Here is a 21,987-nt window from a genome sequence, read left to right as displayed (position 1 = left end):
GGGGGAGTCGGGGAGGAGGGATGCATTTAATAGGGGGCGAGGAGCTTTCTTGCAAGTACGCCGGACGGGGGCCAGGGACTTGAATGCGTAGGGGACTACCGGTTGTCTGTTGTTGCACATGTGCAACTGCCTGCGACTACTAGGATGGTAGAGTGCGTTTTGACTGGGGGATTGGCGCCCGACGACGATGATCATCGCCGATTTCTTTGCGCAAGGAATTTTACCTTATGTGTAGTTTCTGAATTTCTGACGAAACCATGGTGTTTTATTATCCCGTTACCGTCGAGAGTACCGTGTGACTACTATACTAAAGAGAAGCACCCAGAGATCTTCCGGCTAGCTCCACAAGTTGGTGGGCTAGCCGGTCTGGATTTGAAACCTTACCCCTTTTATTTATTTGATATTAGGTTATTCCTTAATATTTGAGACTACTACACTAAACATGCTTACTGGCGAACGGGAAGAGTCCGATAACTCTTATCAAATTCAAAAAGATATTTAAACCAAAATTTTGAAACCTTTCATGAAATCCATCTGATTTTTTCACTATCCACCGTGTTAACCACACGCTACCGGGCTTACCGGCTGCATATGGTAACCCTTCCTCCCTCGGTAAGGTAAACATACTACCAAATCATAAGTGTTATTTGAAAGAAAAAAGTTTGAATTATCTCTTCAACTTTTGCGGTAGTCTTGTTTATCCACTTTAATTCAAATTTAAGACGTCACTACTAGAAAAATCATTTGTTGCCACGAAAAAAATCGTGGCATCAATACTAAAATTGTGGCAATAAATACATGTTGCCACAATTTTAAAATCGTTGCTAACCGTGGTAATAGGTTATTGCAACGATTTTTATTTAGTGGTAATAAATTTAGATGTTGCCACGGAATAGATGTGGCAAAAAATCATATTGCAACACTTTACATCGTTGTAATAAAAGTTATTTGCTACCACTCCATATGTGGCATTAGTTCTACGTACCAAATTAAAAGTTCAAATATTAATCTATCATCCTATCTATTTATATTTATTTCTTTATACCATATCTTGGCTAGGATTCGAACCCAAGACCTATCCTTCACGCATGATCTCCTTTATCAACTCACCTACTGTCGAGGGGTAACCCTCTCTAGCGGGAGGCCGTGAGGCTCCCTTTTGTTAGTTCGGCCGAGGGCAGCGGGTGAGATTCGAGGATTTTGTGAGAGAAACTGTGTGTGATCTTGATCTCGGAGGCTCCTCCAAGACGATGAGACAAAAGAGGCTTATACAGGTTCGGGCCGCTATGAAGCGTAATACCCTACTCCTGTGTATGATTCTTCTGTGCTTAGAAAGTCCCTGAATCCCGCTCTCCCCGAGGGGGGTCGAGCCCAGGGGTTGCGGCGGCTGCCCCTTCCCAGCTTGGGGTCGGGCCGCCCCTAAACCCACGTGGCTCCCCCCGAGGGGGGTCGAGCCCGGGGTGATGCGGCGGCTACCCCCTCCCAGCTAGAGGGAGGAGGTCGCCCTCAAACTCACGTGGCTCTCCCTGAGGGGGGTCGAGCCCGGGGTGGCGCAGCGGCTGCCCCCTCTAAGCTAGAGGGAGGAGGCCACCCTCGCTTGGGGTCGAGCTGCCCCGACCCCCTCCACGTATCAGCCCACGTGTATAGGGTTAGGTGGTCGCGCCTAATGCCCACCTAACTGCATTTAAAGCGGTCTATGCAACCGCGTCATGCCGCATTTAATGCGGCGTGCTGCGCATCTGACCGGTCTGTGACCGGTTGAATAACCGATGGGACGACGACTATGTACCCCCGCCCTGTCAGTGTGTCAGGCGGCGAGCGGCGTGCTCCGTCCCGTCCCATCATAATGATGAGGGGCTTCACAGCCTCTTACCCCGGTCAGAGCTGGTCCAACCACTCTGAACTGACCCGGGTTCCTGTTTTCTGGTGTGAACGAGAACCCGGAAGTCCTCATCCATTAAATGGCGAATGACAAGGGCGCCCTGCATGATTTGATGGGCCACGCGCAGCAACCGACGTGTAGATAGCTTCTGGGCTAAGGCACAAGACATGTAATTAATATAGAGAATATTTTCCCTTCTCCCTAGGTAGCACTCGCAGCACATGTGGTATCCCCTTAGAGTATAAAAGGAGGACCATGCCTAGTGAGGAGGGGGGATCGGACTGAGGATCCCTGAGCCAAAGCTTGTCTAACCCTAGCTTGCATACCAGGGATTCAGGGACTTTCTAAGCACAGAAGAATCATACACACAGGAGTAGGGTATTACGCTTCATAGCGGCCCGAACCTGTATAAGCCTCTTTTGTCTCATCGTCTTGGAGGAGCCTCCGAGATCAAGATCACACACAGTTTCGCTCACCAAATCCTTGAATCTCACCCGCTGCCCCAGGCCGAACTCACGAAAGGAGGGTCTCACGATCTCCCGCTAGAGAGGATCACTCCTGACCCCCCCTCGGGGGAGCCACGTGAGTTTGAGGGCGGCCTCCTCCTTCTAGCTAGGAGGGGGTAGCCGCCGCGCCACCCCGGGCTCGACCCCCCTCGGGGGGAGCCACGTGGGTTTGGGGGCGGCCCGACCCCAAGCTGGGAGGGGGCAGCCGCCGCAACACCCCGGGTTCGACCCATATCACCGACACCTACGCATCATATTTGTTGGAATATGCATATTGTTCCATTTGAGTCTACCTAACTGAGATTTTAATCATAGATTTGAATATCTAAAAGATTTCAAATGAAAAATTTATCAACTATAAAATTATAGATCTCGTTGAGAGCTACAATTTCCATATAAAATTTGTCTCAATCCGTATCCATATGAAAAAATTAAGTTAAATTATGAGACGACAATTTTTTTATTGCAACGAATTTGTGGATCGTGGCAACAAAGAATAGTGAAAAGTACCATGTATTATATAAATTGCCACAAAAATTAAAATTGTGGCTATAGAACATGTTTGTTGCAACAGTAAGATTTTTCGTGGCAATATCTCATTTTCTATTGCAACAAAAGTATGAAATAAAACAACAATTGTAGATCGTTGCAATAAAATATAATTATTTGTCACAGAAAAATTATCATTGCAATAGTACAATATATTGCTACGAAATATTTTTTTTGTTGTAATAATTTGGTGGCAATAGCTCAATTATCTTGTAGTGCGTTTTACACCCCAAACCCTTCAAATAGGATGAATTATCTACTTACTCAATTCGAAACAGTTTTGGTCCTAGTGGCCTACACATTGCAATCCAATCAATGAAAAAGCATTAAAAATGTTGGTGGAGCCCAACCATCAATGCTTCACTCATCTTCCTTTCCTCCCCGAACTCAACCTCAACAAGCGATGAGGACAATGACATGGCAGGCGTCAACCACCACCGACCCTCTTCCTCGAGGTTGACCTCTGTAGGCGACACCGACAATGATGAGGGCATGAGGCCACCACTTCATCTTTCTTTCTTGTGACTCAGTTGTCACGTGTCTCACACGGGCCCATCTCCTCTACACATCTCCTTGCTAAGCTCTAGGGCTACCCCATTTGTCCTCCTTCGACTCCACCTATGAGCTACAAGCGATGGTTCGAGCGTAAATCCGACGAAGGCAAAGGTGGCTACCTAGTCAAAGTTATTGAGGCAGGGGTGTCATGGGCGTCAAAGGGGACTTTGGGAATGAAGCGGTGCCTGCAACACAGGGGAGATGCAATGTCCTACACGAACTCACTGGGTGCCGATTTCAATGTGAGAAGAAGGAAGACGGGGGATCTTAGAGGAGATGGAACTTGTGGACATGCGACGGTGGAGACAATGGAGCAGACACCGGTTCAAGGTGCTTGCTAGCCCTAGCTACCTCCATGCCTTTCCCGTGGATTCGTCATTGTTGTTTCTCATCTACTCGTCACAAGTCTGGCATGGATAGGCTCAAGGATCCTTGGGAAACATGAGCTTGATCTCAAGCTCGTCTGCACCGTGCTCATGTAGGCAGTGACAACATGCTTGAAAAGATGACTAAGGTAGTCAATCCTAGGATATGCAGGTCGAAAAGCCACCCCTCTCTCTCTCTCTGTCTCTCTCTCTCTCTCTCTTTCTCTCTCTCTATTGGGACACATGTGGCACTAGTCATAGAACCCGTTAGGTACGTCCCATTGTCACATAGGATTAAAACAAGATTTATCGCTACATTGGATTCAACGTACAACCAAAACTAACTTGTATTGGGATAGGGGGTGGGAGGGTTATTTGTCCGTTTGAAGAGTTACTAGGGATGGGGAATGATTGCTTTCATAGTTTAGGGGATGATTGGGCAATCGCAGTAATTCAGGGGTAAAACAGATTTTTTTTCCTATTTGAAACTATGCATCAAAATAATCTACCGCGATTGACATAGATGCAATTGTATCCATCTCATGGGTCATGCTAGTTTATACTAGTTACCAAATTTATCCGTCCCTAGAGTCGTTTAACAGTCTTGTAATTACTATATGTTTTGCTGTAACTTATTTTGTTGGGGGATTACACATTTTACCTTTTTTTATTATATTGGTTTACCCCCCCCCCCCCACACACACACACTCCCTCATAGAAAGTGGCAAATCTATTGCAACTATAACTCCTATAGAGTGGCAAAAAGTTAATTGTTTTACTAAATTTATGTTAAAAGTGAACGGTGAAATATATTTTAAAACAAGGGGGAGTAGGGGAAGCGCACGCGAGTGGTGTGTTGGTGGAGTTGTGAGTCCATGACTCCACCCACTAAGGTTTAAATCATAGTGACCACGAATATTACGCATACATGAGTAGACTTCAATAGGAATGCTATGAGATTAGGGAAATGCCATTGTTTTCTGTATCTTTAAACATATTTTAGGAGATGTATTTGTGGGTGTGTGAGTGTGGTGCTGCGTGTATAGTGGTATGTGCGCGTATGAGCCTACCGTGTAATCCAAAAAGCAAAGGAAGTTTATATGTGTTTAGTGGTTAATGGAAAATATACATTGGGATATAAAACACATAAATTTAAATAATAAAGTCTTAAAATTTAAAATTAGGTTGCGTATAAGCCAATGTAAAGATGTTGATCGAGAGCCCTAAGTACTACCTCCGTCCATAAATATAAGGCATTTTGGTAGGATGTATCATATCCAATTAAAATCTCTTATATAGACGGATAGCTGCTATCAACATCTACTACCATCCTGCTCTATCCATGCATGTAGTCTACGGCGTCCCTGCACGCCAATAATGTTAAAAGCCGTGGCCTAAAATCTACTAGTACTACATGGTTGTTGACGAAAAAATCAAACACACCGGCCTGGGAGATCTGCTTAGCTCCAGTGCAGGTCCAAATATGATGAGATGCGGGCGTGCCAGTCAGTTTGATCCTGCAACTAACAAGATATGTAAACAGCAGATAAAACAGCCGATCGGCTGACAAGCCGATGTCGAGATTCCAGCCGATAGCCAATAATAGCCGATGCCGATACCAGCCGATAGCGATAGGGTTTAGAGCTATCGGCTATATGTCCAATGTAGATAATGATATAAAGGCAATCGGCTGATGATGATGTAATGAAATAACAATATAATCCAGTATAAACCAATCGGCAAATAATGATATGATAAATAAGCATCGATCTGAAGGTTAAAGCACACATCGGCTGGAGGTCTGATGTCATGAAATCCACAAGATTAGATTAAATAGTGAAACATTTGTTGTCATCGGCTAAATCCAACTTATATGTATATGCAATCCTTATGAGCCGATGCAACGTCCAGATAACTCACCGACTAAAACCCCGATGAAACCCTTATTGACAATCAATAAGCAGGCTAGAGATTATGGTTCTAAGCACGACTAAGCACGACTTAGTAGATCAAACTTAACTGATGCAGCACTAAGTATGAAAAGAAACACAATATCTAGACAATCAAGCCGTTGACTGATTTTCAGGGTGGTAGATGCCTAGGCTAATCTAATCTAGCAACGCGATTTAGCCGATACCGGCAGAAATCCTAAAGCGAGAGACAGCCGATAGAGCTAAATTGATATGCTAAGACTAGATTAACAGAGACATGATAAATAGGTAGGCAAATATATCATCCAAACCAGAGCAATCCAAGATGTCGAATATACTGATGTAGCCTTGAACGACGCCGACGTAAACGATACAATTGCCTGGGCCGACGGAATATTGGACTTACCCCTTCGCCGGAGATCGAACACCGATGCAGCCCCGCGTCAGGTGCCAAGTCCCGCCGGACGATAAAATAAAGTAGAAAAGGTAAAAGGTGGCGATGCGCCGAATTGTATTAATCGTGAGGATAGATTACAATGACCCTGGGTGTACATATTTATACCCATGGGTTGATACAAGTCCTTGTCGGACAAGAAAGAAACCTTCCTAAAGATAAAAGGAAAAGATAAAGTCCTTATATGACACTAAACACACTTTCCTAAAGATAAAAGGAAACTAACAAACTATTCCTATTTAATAGATAACTTGCCATGCCGCATTCTCTTTAAACTCGGTCACTTATGGATAAGCTTCCGTTAGTATATTGATTTCCTTAGCCGAATATAGCAGGAATCCGACTATTGGCGACTTGATAACTCCCATCGGCTGATCTCGAGATGCTGCAGCCGATAATGACTCTAAGCTGATGACGTCTTTGCCGATTACCAAATTTCACTGTTAACAATGGTTTGGTACTTTGGTAGTCCAGTTAACCTTGAAAATATACTGTACTGCTTAGGACTTGTAGGCAGGGTTTGACTTACCGCCGGTAACCGCGCGGTTACCGCGGTTACCGGGCTTACCGCGGGGTACGGTAATATAAATACCACGGTAACCTCCTTAAATTTAAATAAATTTAAAAAATAATTTAAATTTTTGATAAATTTTGCACTGTTTTGTACGGTTTTTCACGGTTACTGCGGTTACCGCGCGGTAACCGTGCTTACCGCCGGGGCGCTGTAACCCCGGCCCCGGCAGTTTGGGAAACCCTGCTTATAGGAGGCTAGGATTTGATGGATCAACTTCCTAAGTGATCTATACCAAAACCGACACGACCACGACGAACGGACTTAACGAAGATACGCCCCAATCTCGTTCAGAAACTTGGTAGCCGACTATACTAGCCGATCGAACAACCGAGCAGGTCAAACGCAAACATTCGCGCCGCGTGCAGCCACGAAAACTCAAGGGCAAACAATGACCAGAGGCTCAGGCGGCCGACTGGTTTCGTCGCCGCGCCGCTCCGCTCCTGTTCGGTCTAGCGCACATAGCGCTGGCGACCATGCACAGCAGCTCCACGCCACCAACGCACAGGATCAGTGATGGGCAGGACTGCAGTTAATAAGCTTGGCCTAGGCCGATGCCGATGCCGGTGATGATGAGATGGAGACGTGAAGCGGAGGTTGTAGCCATAAATGAGTGGTGGCCTGGCAGTGGCTGCTCGTCCTGCCACACGGGCGTCGCTCGGATTTTAGCGCAGGCGGACGTACGGGAAGGTAAACTGGCGAGACAGCAGCAGCAGCCGCCCCCGGCCTGCTTGTGGGGGCGAGGCGTAGTAAATGCGGTGGAGCGGCGAGGCGAGCCGGAGCATCTGGCTCGCCGCGGATGCCGCGCCTGTCCCCGCCCGCGCGCGCGCAGTGTGTGGCGGTGCCACTGTGCCAGTGGTGGGGGTGCTGCTCGGTGCTTCTCTCGTCGTCGTGGTGAAGGGAGTACGTACGGAGTAAGCAAGAGGGGCGGGGGCGGCACCGCCACCGCCGGCACGGCACGGTGATTGAACGGGACAGCGAATCGTGGGCACTCTGGTGGGGTTGGGACCCGACGTCGACGAGACCTCCCTCGTTTCCCTTCTGTCTTGTCCGCGACATCGTTCGGTCTAGATCGCGATGCTTGGGACGTCCCGGTCTCGTGATCCGGCGCGAGATCGAAGATGAAATTTTACGCGTGCGCCGTGACAGCTGACAAGACGATACCGATTCATCAGCAGCCCCGGCGAGCCGCGGTGCAGCCGTGCATGGTGTAGTTTACACGAAGAACGCTGCGGCCTGCGGTTGCGGCGTGTATGCATGCGTGTATGGACGAAAGTCACGAAACGGAGAGGGTGGTGGCGCCCTTGGGTTGTGTGGAGTTCGGGAGGTTTGAGCGTTTTCGCGCGAGAATGCTCCCGCTCCTGCTAAGGCGCGTCGGCGAGTCTACGGCCCAATCGCCAGGGTCAAACGCAACATTCACCGATAGATGGCAACTGCAATCTGCAAGGGTGGAAACGAGCCAAGCCTTTGCTCGGGCGCTCGGCTAATGGAAGTTCGCATAAAGGGAGCCTCGGCTCGATCGGAGTTGGAGGATCGAGCTAAAACAGCAGGTAGGGTTGGCTCTTTGACGGGCTAAAGGCAGCTCGAGGTGGCTCGTGAGTCACCCTACATTTTAAATTTGAAAAATGGGTTAATAGAGTCTAATTGATTGTCCACATTCGTTTTGCGCGTCAGGCCCTCCTCCGGAACGCAACCTTAAAAACCAATAAAAAAAACCACGTTAAAAATATTTTAAAATCAATTTCAAAATTAAATTTTAAAATTCAAATTTTAGCTTATTAAGCCAACCAATGAAACACTAAATTTTTAAAGCATTTTTTTATAAAAATATTTTATAAAAAACACACCGTTTAAAAGCGAGAAAAATCTTCTCTCAATCATCATATGTGGAACGCAGCAAGTAATGGATGAAAGCTGGCCAGCCTAGGAGCAGGCTCAGGCTTGGCTCATGAATTCGAGCCGAACGGAGTAAGGCCGAACCCGAGCCATTTTTCCAACCGATACCTGATTTTAAGGTAGTGTTGTACTACGTATTATTTGCATAGTTTTATGATAATCCGATGTCCACGAGAGCTAGGTGGCCGTCTGGACGGGTTTCCAGTGCCAAAACTGTGGCTGGGTTAGAGCATCCTGCATGTAGGGAAGCAAGTGAGACAGACAAGCTGATTAATTTTCCGCTTATCCCACTTCCAAATATTGTACTATCATGTGGGAAACTAGTAAGTGAATTTTATGAGAACTAAAATGCAAGTGGGATGAACAAGCGTGTTTTTATCCCCAGCTTATCCCACTTTCAAATATTAACTAGTAAATGGGTTTTGTGATAAATGAAACAGGTTTTTATATGGGTAGCATGATTATCCACGTACATCCCAAGTTCCCAACCCTGCAGCCACACCTGCATGCAGTACTCGCATAACGATGGTCCTCTAAGAAGGAAAAACGATGTTACCCAGTCCAGCGGAGATGTCTTGTTTTAACTTTCATTTTCACGCTAGATTAGCTAGACGCAGCACCAGCGGTTTTTTATGTTCCCGAATTTGGATTTTATTGTTGAGAGTGCCTAAAGTCATGGACCTAGGATGCGTATAAATGGAATAAAATAGCTACAAGACCATAAAACGGTTTTGCTCCACAAGTTTCTCGGTGATACAAGACAAATACTGCATTGTTTTTTTGGCACTCCATGCTGTTAAGCACATGCAACGACATAAAAGCCAACAGTGAGAAGAGAACATAACATCTCCGATCCACAAATACTCCTAGTACACCAACCCAGTCAAACAATACATTACAAAATGATCATTCAATCAAAACGCATGAAAATAGTACAAAATACTGGAAAGTGAAATGCTGAAAGTATCCATGAAACATTGAGACCATGATGCTGATTCACTACCGACACACGGTGACAGCATCGCTCAGGTGGAATAAACCATCCGTGTGCAGCGAGGCCACAACACAGACAGAAGAAGGTACCAGGGTTAAAAAGTCCTGTAAAACAAGCTAGCTGATACAATGTCGGATGACAACAGGTCATAAGAGATTAGGGCAAACAACCTGGGGTCAGACCTTATCAGCAACATTCAATATTGTCTGATCAAGAGCTTCACGGCTAAGCCACAGCATTTAGATGAGCTTGTTACAAAGTCACTTGCTACTGAGTGCCCCTACACAACTTTGATTAAGATACACCATGTGAGATCATGAAATGACACCTGCATCATTAAATAGATTTGAGTCGAGCACATTACACAAATGAATCGTAGTGAATAGATCTAACGTAGAGAATATAATGATAAATTGAGCATGATGAATATGAACATGCATGCGAGGTCATGGTAAATTGAGTGCCAGCTAATATCACGTTAATCTACCTTCAGGGTTAACTGAAAACAAGGATGTCACAAAATACAACTCTAGAAAGCACTCCTGTACAACGCATGAGAACTATTCAGGGGAAATCTGGGCCTGTACCCTGGCTGGTCAGAGGCTTTCAACAACAGTAAAGAGATATTTTATCGAGTACCAACATAAGTTATATTGTTCTTGTAATGGCATTACTGGTTTTATACCCTAAAGATGCAGGATAACGAGCCCTGTACGACAAACCCTGAGATCCTCAATACAAATGTCTGCATGTGAAGACATTTTCAGCTAATGTTACAGGCCCCAAAACCAGTTCTCCATGAACTTTCGGACGACATGAAGGTCCTTGATTTGCATGAAATTCAATGATGATGAACAGAAGACTTTTCTACAGAGAAAAATAATGAAGCGGCATTTAACAGAGGATTGTAGATCCACTACATGCAGAATGATTGGTGTAGGTACCTGATGAGCTGATATTTACACAGGTTATCTTATTACTTCCAGAGATTGGCATACAAGATCGTTCTGTCAGATAACTATTGGCAATATATTGCTCGGTCTATCTGAGGTGGTATTGGTTTTATCTCGGTTCCAAGCTCTTGTTCAATGCGATACCTGCACGCGCATACACACACCTCAAAAAAATGTTAATCAGCTAAACAGGATACAGAAAGGAGCTATAGCACTGATGATCTGAATTACATACAAGTTAAAACGGTCCTCATAGGTGATCAAATTCACAGCCAAACCAAGGTGGCCGAATCTGCCAGATCTACCAACCTACAAAGGAAAGTGTCAGTGAAACTGTAAGCAAAAAAACAAAATGTTACTCCTTCCGTCTTAGGTTATAAGACGTTTTGACTTTGGTCAAAGTCAAACTACTCTAAGTTTGACTAACTCTATAGAAAAAAATAGTAATATTTACAGCACCAGCATAGTTTCATTAAATCTATAATTGAATAAATTTTCATAATATATTAGTCTTGGGTTAAAAATATTACTATTTTTTTCTACAAAATTAGTCAAACTTAGAGTAGTTTGACTTTGACTAAAGTCAAAACGTCTTATATCCTGAAACAGAGGAAGTACAATAATATTTGCCATAGGCATTTAGAATGGTCAAACAAAGAAGTAAAATAGCAGCAAGGATAAGCATTCAATCTTAAATGTCCATGTCATAAAAAAAGCCATCTTAGGAGAAGATATTCGGCAGGCCACTATAACAGAAATTATAAAAAAATCTCAGTTCTTTCAATGCATACCCTATGGAGATATGTTTCTGCGCTCTTGGGGAAATCAAAATTGATAACAACATTAACAGCTTGGATATCTATTCCCCTTGTAAAAAGATCTGCAAAGGGAAATATGAGATATTAGAACCCAAATGATGCCTCCAGTTTGCTGAATATAACAATAAGAGCTTTGGTTGGCACTTGGCAGCAAGGCATTTTTATCATGCTAATTTCTAGCAGGCAAGATAAGAAAAACACCAAAAGCATAACTTTACAATGAATGGAATATCAGCACAAAATTAGATAGCCATGGAACAAATTACAAAAGTGTGGCCAAGCTCTAACATAACATTGTAACAACCTCTCTCATGGTTGACCTTTAAATGTCCCTAATGCCAAAGAGAGATAATATTGGCTAATTAAACTTATAATGGGAATCTATATGTTGGATTTTCTCACACTTTTGGACATACCTCATACTTGGTAAAGTAATTCTTAAAGTATTTAACAAACAACAGGGGCATACAGGTTGCATATCTAAAACATGTTCAAAAGCAAACACTAACTGAATTCATCAACTTTTTGGCATAAACTATATATAATAGGAATCAAATAGGGCATTTTATATATTTCTAACTTTCTTGTAAAATGAGTAGAGATTTAGTAAAGCGATAATGTATTTAGATACATTTCCTGGAGCTTTTCTTTCTTTGATTTGGAAGATGAAATTAAGCAAGGTGTCAAAAGCCTAAAATCCTTAATAGTAATTTTTTTTAAAAAAAAACAAAGCCTTGAATACAGAATATTAAAGACTCAGTGTGGAACCGATAGTAAGATAGATATGGAATAATGTTCTTTAATAGGGAAAAAAGAACAGTTAACTATTAGAAGGAAATCTATATACCTGTACAAACCAAGTTCCTGCATGCACCATTGCGAAAATCATGGAAAACCCTGTTCCGATGGTCTTGCAACATTTTAGCATGGATATAGAAGCAAGAATAACCAAGCTCTGTGATCTTCTTTGCCAATAGTTCAACACGATTTACCGAGTTACAGAATATTATCGATTGATTAATTTGCAGCTGTATTGAAACGAAATTGGATGTATTAACTAAAGATTATGATGACATCAAAATGAAATCATGGTTAAAAGCTCAGTTAGTAAGGGCTATTGGGAAAACCTTGGAAAAAAGAGTATTAAGACAGTGGACTTTCTGCCTCTCTTCAACAAAAGCATAAAACTGTGTAATTCCCTTCAATGTAAGTTCATCCATAAGGTTAATGACATAGGGTTTAGGGAGATATTTGTCCTTGAACTCCTTGACAGTCACAGGGAATGTTGCAGAGAACATCAAAATTTGCCGATTCGATGGAAGATACCGAATCAATTCCTGAATAGACGGTTGGAACTCAGGAGAAAGAAGCTTGTCTGCCTGCAAGAGAAGGCAATATTACTCACAAGCACTCATGCCTTTTTGTCTACAAATCTACCAACACACTACAAATTCAAACATATTTTTTAAAGTTCTCCTTTTGTAGCATACCCATTATTAATGTTCTCGTCCAAACATCAAAGTTGCTCGTGTCGAATTTTATACAAACACATAATCGAAGTAGAAAAAAGCTTAACTATTGTTTTATGTTCAGATGCCACTTAGAAAAGATATTAGAGTATCTTACTTAAGAACAGGAGCAACAACACATGAAAACAAGACAGACAATGATATACCTCATCCATAACAAGCATTGAACAGTTCTTCAGGACGCAGACACCTTTCTTTGTAAGGTCTAAAATGCGACCAGGAGTTCCAACAAGTAAATGAACAGGTTGATAAAGACGGACAATATCATCCTTTAGGCTGGTTCCTCCAGTAGTGACCATCACTTGAATCTTCAAATGTTTCCCAAGCTCCTTGCAAACTTGTGATGTTTGTAGAGCCAATTCCCTTGTGGGAACCAATATAACAACTGAATATAAGAAGAGATTCAATAAAGGATCAGAGATGATGAAATCATGAAAGTGTTTTCCTTTGATCACCACACAATTTAGGAACTCCATGTAGGGCAAAACAGGTGCTAGTCTAGAAAAAAACCTTGAATAGCATTTTTGTCTTGATCAATCTTTTCCAGCGCGGGTATACAAAATGCAGCAGTCTTGCCAGTTCCATTTTTTGCTCTTGCAAGAATATCACTGCCAGTTAATGCAATAGGAATACTTTCTTCTTGTATAGGAGAAGGTCTTTCAAATCCTTTCTCATATATCCCCATAAGGAGTTCTCGCTTCAGAAAATAGTCTTCAAATTCATTTCCCTTGGTAGCAGTAACATCCTACACATTTTTTCAATGACACTAGCTTAGCAGAAGATTGAGAACATGTGCAACAAACAAACGCAACAGGGACACCATAAACTAAGTACAACATTTAACTTATCCAGGGGTTCATTTAATAACTAGTTTAATATTCTGAATATCTTAATGTTGGCACAATCAACACATAACCTACCTATGGTGTAATGTGTACCAACAGTCATATAATCTGTTCAATGCAATACCAGCATAGCATTTTTCTCTGGGAACAGAATGGAATATGTAATCTATACTCCTTCAAAAGAAGGTGGTGGTGGTGGCAGTGAATCTGCCTCCCCACTTACTCTCATTATAAATATTGCAAATTAGCCCCTGTAAACTTCTTAATAAAAGTCAAATATAAATGGATAGCCACATATAAAATCAAATTAAGGTGAATATTCCCTATGGTAGAAAGACAGGTAACACGTTGTATGGAAAATATGTTATATTTATATTACAATATATTTTCTTTTACCCATATCAAAGCATTCAGATAGTCCTGTGAAATATTGAAATTTGGCTATTTGTAACTAAGATGAGGTACAAGAGATGAGCATGAAAAGATATATTATCAGAACTAGGCCTGGAAGCTTCTAAAATTAAAATGGCGATTCTATTAATTTATTTACCGCATCAAAACCTCATGTAGGAAATTAGGAAACACAAAACACCCACACTGATAGAATGCGAGGGTGACAATTATGTCAACTTGTTAACATATTTGCTAGCTCATTACAATCATTAGCACCCAGCACTAATATGACAAAAGGAAAATATTGTTCTATAGTACCTCTGTCCTGTAGCGTGTATCTTGCGGTGGGAGCTTCAGTTGGGCCTTCCAGTCTTGTGAACTGCACAAGGTTGAACTTATTTCTTTTTACTTTATTCATGATGTTAATCATATACGGATGAAGAGGAATTAAAGTATCCATAGTATTTTTCTAGTTTAACACCAGCAGCTACATATATCTATACTATCTTAGAAGATGCTAGTGGTGGTGGTGGTTCTGCCACCCCCATCTATCTGACAACTGGGGGCCACCATCTATCTTGTGGGCTCATCATTGTTGTCTAACAATGTACTAGAGTGAGAAGCTCTATTTGCTTCATGAGAGCCCGCTGCAACTTACGGGTATTTTGCTAGTCATCCATAATGTACACAATGCACGGTACGGACTAAGTTGCTCAGCAGTCATCAGGAAACTGTCTGCTTGACTGCTTGACAGCATTAGTTCACTCCAACCAATTTCTGGATTACTTTGCAAAAGTCTACGACGTTTTGATTATTTTGAATTAATACAGCACGCTCAGACGGAGGAGGTGTGATCCAAGCATGCTGACCAGAAAAGTAGACCTTTACACTCTAATTCCCCTATATAACACCACTTTTGTCCGTCTAAAAACACATACGCTCGCAGGTCGCAGCGCATCGCCTAAGGAGCACAAATTTTTCTTCAATTTTTTGCAACTTCGCCTAGATACCTATTGATCGACAAGTGTAGGCTTCACCCCTCACAGCAGAACAAAATCCAAAAATAAGTCCACCAATCGCGTGAATACCGAGCCTTAATCTAACAATACCAAACGGGAAGCCTTCCAAGCGTCTCCCTCACCTCGAATCTATGCCGTCCGCGACAGGCGGCGCCTTCTGCTCGCTGGCGCCCGCGGCCTCGGCGGCGATCTGGTTCCGCCGAAGCCACTGCTGATGCTGGCTGTTGTGCGGCGTTTGCTGCGGCTGCGGCTGCCGCTGCACGTACTGGTGGTGGTGCGGGTGCGGCGGCTGCTGGTGCTGGTGCTGGTGCTGCTGATGCTGCGATGGCGGTGGGCCACGGCCGTAGTAGTTAGGGTTCCCGCCCCGGCCGTTGCCGATGCCGGGAGGGTACCTCGCGCGCGGATCCATCGCTACGAGGGCGCGCGGCGCGGCGGAGCTCAGATCCGGCCGCAGGCTTGGCTGGGAGGAAGGGATCAAGGCGGTGCTTCGCTCCAATTGGGGGATTTTTAGGGGAGCATTTCCCTCCTCGTGAGTTCGTGGGTGGGGTGGGGGTCGTGGGGGAGGGGGGGAGGCTGGGGGAGCGTCGCGGAAGCGAAGCCGGGCTAGGGCAACGCCGGAGTCGGACGGGTGGAGCGAGAAATTACGGGAGTGCCCTTTACTTCCTTGTGTTTAGGGCCTCCTACCTCGGCTTTTGCTCGTGTCTTGGCCCAAATTCAAGCGGGCTGAAAGATTAGGAGAAGTACACCGAGGTCCCTCAACTTGTCATCGAGTTACAAAATCGCCCCCTACCGAAAAACTAGATATATAACATACCTCAATATACAAAACTGTTTACTTTAGGTCCTTTAATGATTCTGACCTTGATTTTGTCCGACGTGGCGGCTGAGTCAGCGTGGGACCCACATGAGCCCCACATGTCAGGGTGACCATGTCATCAACCTCTCTCCCCTCTTCTCTCCCTTCCTCTTCTCACTCTCTCACTTTGCTCCTCGTCTGGTGGCTGGTGACGGGCAATGGCGGCGGCGACTTGGTGCGGCACCGACGAGGATGGGGTCGGCGTCGAGCCCGGACGCGGACCAAGGTGAGCCGACGGCCATGCGGTCGACCAGCATGGGGAGAAGAGCGGCGGCGAGGCGGCACGGCATCACCGACATGGGAGAGAATAGCAGCAGCGAGGCACCACGGCATCACCAACATGGGGAGAAGAGCGGCGGCGAGGCAAGAGCAGGCTGGGGAGAAGAGCGGCGGGCGGCCTAGGGAGAATGGGAGGCGCGCGACGCGATTGGCGGCCGATATGGGAGAAGAGCGGTGGCGGCGCTCGTTTGCTAGTGAAGACGGGCTGTAGCCGGGGGAGACCAGAGGAGTGCGGCGTGGGCAGCGGCCGGCAGGGAAGAGCGGTGACGGAGCATGTCCCCTTACCTCTCTCGTCTTCCTCCTCTCAATGTTTGCCTTCATCGACGTCGCCATTTAAGATGCCAGCCACCACCGCGCGGCTATGACGGCTATCTTCTCTGCCGGCTACCGCCGCCCATCACCCTCCATCGCTCCGACCCTCCCCATGCTCCTCGTTCGCTCTCCCCTGTGCTCCCGCCGCCAACTCCCTCCCCTTCAACCGTGTCGCCACCATCGCCTCCTGCTCTCACATCGCCGCACTGCCATGTCCGCCTCCCATGGGTCGTTGTCTCCCCCTCGCGCTCTTCCGCCACGCCATCCTCCTATCCTCCGTCCCGGTCTAGTCCTTCTCTGCCACCACCACCCTCGCCGCCGCCTGACCTCCTCCTCTCCCCTCCCCCTCCCCCCCCCCCCCGCGGCAGCGTGCGGGGGAGGAAGCCGCTGGCGGCGACTCCGCTCAGCGGAAAGAGGCGAAGAAGAAGGCTACCACGGCGGCAGCAACGAGGATGCGGGCGGAGCGTTGCCTCCGCCAGCACGACGTCGGCCGCCGAACCTCTTCCTCTCTCCTCCCCCCACCAGCGGTCCTCCCCACCCGTCGGCTGCCTTGCCGCCTCCCCAGATGAGGATGGGAAATAAGTGAGAGGTGATGAGGTGGCATCCTGACATGTGAGGCTCACGTGGGTCCCATGCTGACTCAGCCGCCACGTTGGATAAAACCGGGGTCAAAACCACCTAAGAATTTAAAGTGAATAATTTTGTTAAGTTGAGGGATGTTATATATCTAATTTGTAGTTGGTGGACGATTTTGTAGGTCGATGACAATTGACAAGTTTGAGGGACCTTCGGTGTACTTTTTCCGAAAGATTATAGGCCTAATGGGCACAGCACGGCCATGGACCGTACCGGCATGGCTCTTCTGGCCAGGCCATGTCACCCTGGCCCAGCGTGCCAGCACTGCACAGCATGGCTTGCGTTCCGGGCACGGTACGACCTCAACGAGTGAGCAGAAGGCCGAAACGACAGTACACAAGAGCCAGTTGGAGGAAAAGGAACTGGGCGGCGGCGTCGCCGTGGAGCGTGGTCATTGACGGGGACGAAGACGCAGTGGCACGGCACATCTGGCACCCATATAGATCGTTTTTACTGAAAATAAAGCCACCAGGGCACGATAGATATGATTTACTTCCTCCGTTTTACGTTGAACCAAGTTTGTATAAAAAAATAGTAACATTTCAAAACGTCTTGTAACCTGAAACGATGGGAGTATCTAATATTTTAACACAACCTTCATATTAAAAAGTTTTCACACAAAATTTACCATTTAGCACTTTAAAAAATGTGCTAAAGAAAACCGAGATAAGATCTATATCGTAATAAAAAAGAACAGGGCCACATGGATTTACTTTCTTAATTGGTCTATACGTAGAAACTACATATGTCTTCTTTTAAAAAACAGAGTACAGGAAGCAAATCCATAGGATTTTCTTAAATGCATGTGTTTTTGCTACGGATAAACTAAAAAAAATATCATAATATTGCCTCAAATAAACAAGAGCATATTTTCCATGGAATATGTTATCTACATTTTTTCCATAGGAAATACGCACCGTAATTTAATTATATGTGGCTATCTATTTAGATTTAGTTTTTTTATAATATTTAAAAGTTTAAGAAATAATTTGTAAAAACTATAGCGGAAGGTCTTTATTTCCTGTAAGCAGATTTTGTATGTTTTGGCTTTCTCAAAAAGCCGGGTAATCAATTTGTCTGTTATAAAAAAAATATAGCGGAAGTAGGTGAGGTTGCAGATTAATTTCCACCAACCCACTATCGTTGAAGTCTATTTACAAAAATATATATTGTTCTGTTCAAAAGGAGATAATATGCCAAAAATTTCATTTGAATTGGAATCATTCAAATTTCCTTCAATCCAAATGAGCTATTTGGACTACATTTATCTACGTATGAAGTGAAACACGGTGACCGATCGGTTAGCCGGTAATTCTGGTACTATTTCTGGGGTAAGAATGAACTTATGGTGCAAAAACACAGTATCCCAATAGCACTTTCTCCTTGGACATGTCTTTCTCTTCGATAATATGGAAGAAGTGATCTCTCAAGTCTCAACCTACCACAGGGTCACAGCCTCACAGGGGATCAGATTTTCAGAGAAGCATAACAGAACGAAAACACAAATCAATCCGGACTCCACAATCGTAGAACTGCAGTGGTGATTGAGTAGATCTTTTTGTGGACTATTCCCTCCGTCCCAAAAAAACAAGGCAAACCCTGAGTTTCTGTGTCCAACTTTAACTGTCCGTCTTATATGAAATTTTTTTATAATTCGTATTTTCATTGTTGTTAGATGATAAAACATGATTAATATTTTATGTGTGACTTGTCTTTTTAATTTTTTTATAATTTTTTCAAATAAGACGGACGATCAAACGTTGGGCACGGAAACCAGGGTTTGTCTTTTTTTTTGGACCGAGGGAGTATGTCTCATTGGCTCGGGAGTAATTGAGAGCGACCTGCATTTGCATGGACATATTAGCTAGCATGCGGATGCGGTGTTCCTCAGACAAGAACAGAATACTGAAAGCCTGAAAACCGTGCAATTGTGACGCTCTGTTTCTGTTATTCTTTCTGAACCGTTTTCCGGAAAACCAGAGCTGTATACACGAAGTCACGAACCTTATGAAGAGAAAGCTAAGACTGTACTTCGACGCACAACTCATGGCTTCGAAGTCCAAACTCAACACTACAAGCCAGTAAGTTTAACTACTACACATGCACGGCACGATTTACACCTCTGAAAAAGAGGGGGAAAAAAAAGAAACTGACGAATTTACACTTCGGCGACGAACTGTACGGAAGAAAGAGCGTACGCTCCCGCCTAGTTGATGCCGAGGAACTCGCTCATGGAGAGCAGGTCGCAGAGCCCTCCTCCTCCCTGCATGTGATCGGCCGCGTCGTCGAAGTCCCAGCAGAAGCCGCCGTCGCCCAGCCCGTGCAGGGAGTCCACGGCGCCGCCGCACGGGACGTCGACCTGCACCGACGACGAGCCCTGGTAGCTCAGGCCCGGCGCCGTCCCGGCGAGGCTAGTCCCGTAGTCCATGTCGAACCAGTCGGCGAACATGACCTTGGGGATCACGGGCGCGTGCGGCCGGACGGCGGCGAGCCCCGCCGCGGGCTCGGTGAGGCTGCTCGAGTCGTCGGCCGACGACGACTCGACCGGCCCGGAAGACTCGGAGCTCGCCGGCCGGTCAGCGGCGACGCGTTCTTGGCCGGTCTCGCTGCGGTTCGGGCTGCCGGTGACGACGTCGGCCGGCTCGGCGGATTTTCTGGCCGCAGCCTCCGCGCCTTCGACTCGCTTCTTGAGGTACGAGTTCCAGTAGTTCTTCACCTCGTTGTCCGTCCGGCCAGGCAGATGCCGCGCTATCTGTGACCACCTGCAACCACAAATTTCCATCACCATGTTAGATAAAAGTCCTAGTTTCAAACAAAAAAAGTTAGATAAAAGTATTTCTTATCTAGTATAACTTATAATCGCCTTCTTAATCTTTTTTTTTTCGAATTACTATTGCACAGTCAGTCTAATAAAGGATCTTTTATTGTCATAGTAGTACCACACGTTGATCTTTTCTAGGTTTCGTCAAAGCAGAGGTTTCCATAATTCTCAGTGAACTGTGATTAGTCTGATTGTAGTACAGCAGTTGCCGTACGTCCATGTTCATAAATGAGATTGTACAGACTGTTGGTGTCTAAGGACGGTGTTAAGATTTCTGACGATGGAACCAGGACTAAAGAAGAGTGCAAAAATAGCTGGCAACTTGCATTTGCACCAGTAAGCAACCACATCACCTCCAGAAAATGCGTTAGTATTTTTCTCAAGAGGGGGAGAGAGGAATCAGACACTGATTTTTCCCCCATTTCTTTTATGCTAAGAAAAGGTTAACCGTGACTAAGCACGCCTTTCAGCAAATAAATTAATCAGAGGAAGATGGTTGTTCACAATCATCAAATGTGCACCGGAAAAAAGAAGCAATTGATTGCCTCAATATGGAACGTAGATGTCAGCATCAACTACACCACTCAAAAGCGGTCTAGATGGCCAAAATCAGCATTTCCTTTTGTTCTTACTTAACCAGGCCCTTTTCCACTCTGAAACTGAATTTGCCGAGCTGACACTAGCAAAGTGCAGTAGTAGTAAAAGAAAAAAAAAGAGTAAAAAGGCAGAAGGTAGGATGTCCAAAATTACTCTCTGTTGGAGTAATTACTTTGCTAAATTAATTAGCGTTACTTGACAGCAATCTCCTGGCTCTAAAGGTAAGGTGAAAAGTGTGACACTTACTTGTTGCCCATTGTAGCGTGCAGGTTCATGACGGTTTCTTCTTCCTCTCGGGAAAACATGCCGTGCTTCAGCCCCGGCCTCAGGTAATTGATCCATCTCAGCCTGCAACTCTTGCCGTTACGCTGCAGCCCTGCATGAAAGGCAAATTCAGAAGAGAATTCAGCTCACCAGACAAGGTACATTTGACGAAAAAACACAAAAGCTCAAACAGGCTTCATCTATCGTCCTGAAGCTGAACAACACTTTGCAAATAGTAGGAAACAAAAAAAATCCCTTCTCCCCTTCCCTTAAATCAAGGTGCATTTGAAAAAAAAAAGAAAAAAACGAGAGCAGCAACAAGCAAACAGGGGGGTTTTGAAGCAGGACACAGGTGCAATGCATTCAGGCGTACAGCAGTTGCAAAATTCGCGGTGAATTCCCCGGCGAAATCGTCGCAGGCGGAGCTCGGAACCGTGGTCTTACCGGCCTTCACGGGGACGGCGCTCCAGCAGCCGTGGCCGTAGCGGAGGATGAAGTCGCGGAGCTTCTGGTCCTCCTCCGGCGACCACAGGCCCTTCCGGTAGTGCACCTTGGGCTTCTGGCACGCCTTGCACCCCATCAATGGCGGACGAGAAGAGAGCAAGAGGAGACTCTAGAGTCTAGACTCTAGAGAGACAATGCCAAACCGCGAGCAGCACGAGGGGAAAAGAAAGCAGAAGAAGACTTTGGCTTGGTAAGGAGGAGGAGGAGGCGGCTTGCTTGGACGGCCGTGATTGCTTTGCGGCCTGCACTGTTGTGTCGGTCTGCGTTGGCGTGAGAGATGGGCGCAGGGGCTTTATAGGCCTCGCCCAATCATCACCGTTGGCCCTGTGGCCCCTCACGGGAATAAGCAAGTGGTTAGGTCGCCGATTGTTTTTCCTTCTTTTAGTTCCGAGGAAAAAATAAATGGTTTTTTTTATCTGTCCGACCAAAACCATATATGTACATGGCACTAGTATCAT

General features: G+C 45.2%; 2 protein-coding genes across 4 annotated transcripts; both read right to left on the bottom strand.

The window, feature by feature from the left end:
- Nucleotides 1-9,460: 9,460 nt before the first annotated feature.
- On the bottom strand, nucleotides 9,461-15,832 carry LOC4336501 (DEAD-box ATP-dependent RNA helicase 6-like). Of its 3 annotated transcripts, XM_015780745.3 has the most exons (11): nucleotides 15,383-15,815; nucleotides 14,560-14,620; nucleotides 13,514-13,748; nucleotides 13,150-13,388; nucleotides 12,602-12,853; nucleotides 12,322-12,502; nucleotides 11,448-11,536; nucleotides 10,892-10,965; nucleotides 10,648-10,800; nucleotides 9,886-10,031; nucleotides 9,461-9,807 (listed from the first exon to the last, which is right to left on the bottom strand). In XM_015780745.3, the coding sequence occupies exons 1-9, from the start codon at nucleotides 15,667-15,669 to the stop codon at nucleotides 10,722-10,724; spliced, it is 1,497 nt and encodes a 498-aa protein (XP_015636231.1). In that variant the 5' UTR covers nucleotides 15,670-15,815; the 3' UTR covers nucleotides 9,461-9,807; nucleotides 9,886-10,031; nucleotides 10,648-10,721. The 3 variants fall into 3 exon arrangements, with proteins under 3 accessions (XP_015636231.1, NP_001389331.1, NP_001389332.1); NM_001402402.1 differs by having other exon boundaries at nucleotides 9,462-10,031; nucleotides 15,383-15,832; NM_001402403.1 differs by lacking the exons at nucleotides 9,461-9,807; nucleotides 9,886-10,031 and adding an exon at nucleotides 10,162-10,570 and having other exon boundaries at nucleotides 15,383-15,832.
- Nucleotides 15,833-19,249: 3,417 nt separating this feature from the next.
- LOC4336500 (transcription factor LAF1) lies at nucleotides 19,250-21,684 on the bottom strand. The gene is made up of 3 exons (XM_015780748.3): nucleotides 21,470-21,684; nucleotides 21,008-21,137; nucleotides 19,250-20,105 (listed from the first exon to the last, which is right to left on the bottom strand). Exons 1-3 carry the CDS (start codon nucleotides 21,603-21,605, stop codon nucleotides 19,550-19,552), a joined length of 822 nt encoding a protein of 273 aa, XP_015636234.1. The 5' UTR covers nucleotides 21,606-21,684; the 3' UTR covers nucleotides 19,250-19,549.
- Nucleotides 21,685-21,987: the final 303 nt, after the last annotated feature.

This window comes from Oryza sativa, chromosome 4, assembly GCF_034140825.1.
Source record: "Oryza sativa Japonica Group chromosome 4, ASM3414082v1".
In the NCBI taxonomy this organism is placed as follows: domain Eukaryota; kingdom Viridiplantae; phylum Streptophyta; class Magnoliopsida; order Poales; family Poaceae; genus Oryza; species Oryza sativa.
The sequence above is the reverse complement of the archived record's forward strand: the minus strand, read 5'-3'. Positions and strand labels throughout refer to the sequence as shown.

What these genes read in the sequence shown, in the direction of transcription:
- LOC4336500 (XM_015780748.3), bottom strand. Translation starts at nt 21,605, where the DNA reads ATGGGGTGCAAGGCGTGCCAGAAGCCCAAGGTGCACTACCGGAAGGGC. An exon ending in CGCCGTCCCCGTGAAGGCCG is followed by an intron (nt 21,138 to 21,469) that starts GTAAGACCACGG and finishes CCTTTCATGCAG; the next exon opens with GGCTGCAGCGTAACGGCAAG. An exon ending in CACGCTACAATGGGCAACAA is followed by an intron (nt 20,106 to 21,007) that starts GTAAGTGTCACA and finishes TTGTGGTTGCAG; the next exon opens with GTGGTCACAGATAGCGCGGC.
- LOC4336501 (NM_001402402.1), bottom strand. Translation starts at nt 15,669, where the DNA reads ATGGATCCGCGCGCGAGGTACCCTCCCGGCATCGGCAACGGCCGGGGC. An exon ending in AGACAAAAATGCTATTCAAG is followed by an intron (nt 13,389 to 13,513) that starts GTTTTTTTCTAG and finishes TCTTATATTCAG; the next exon opens with TTGTTATATTGGTTCCCACA. An exon ending in TTAATACTCTTTTTTCCAAG is followed by an intron (nt 12,503 to 12,601) that starts GTTTTCCCAATA and finishes GTTTCAATACAG; the next exon opens with CTGCAAATTAATCAATCGAT.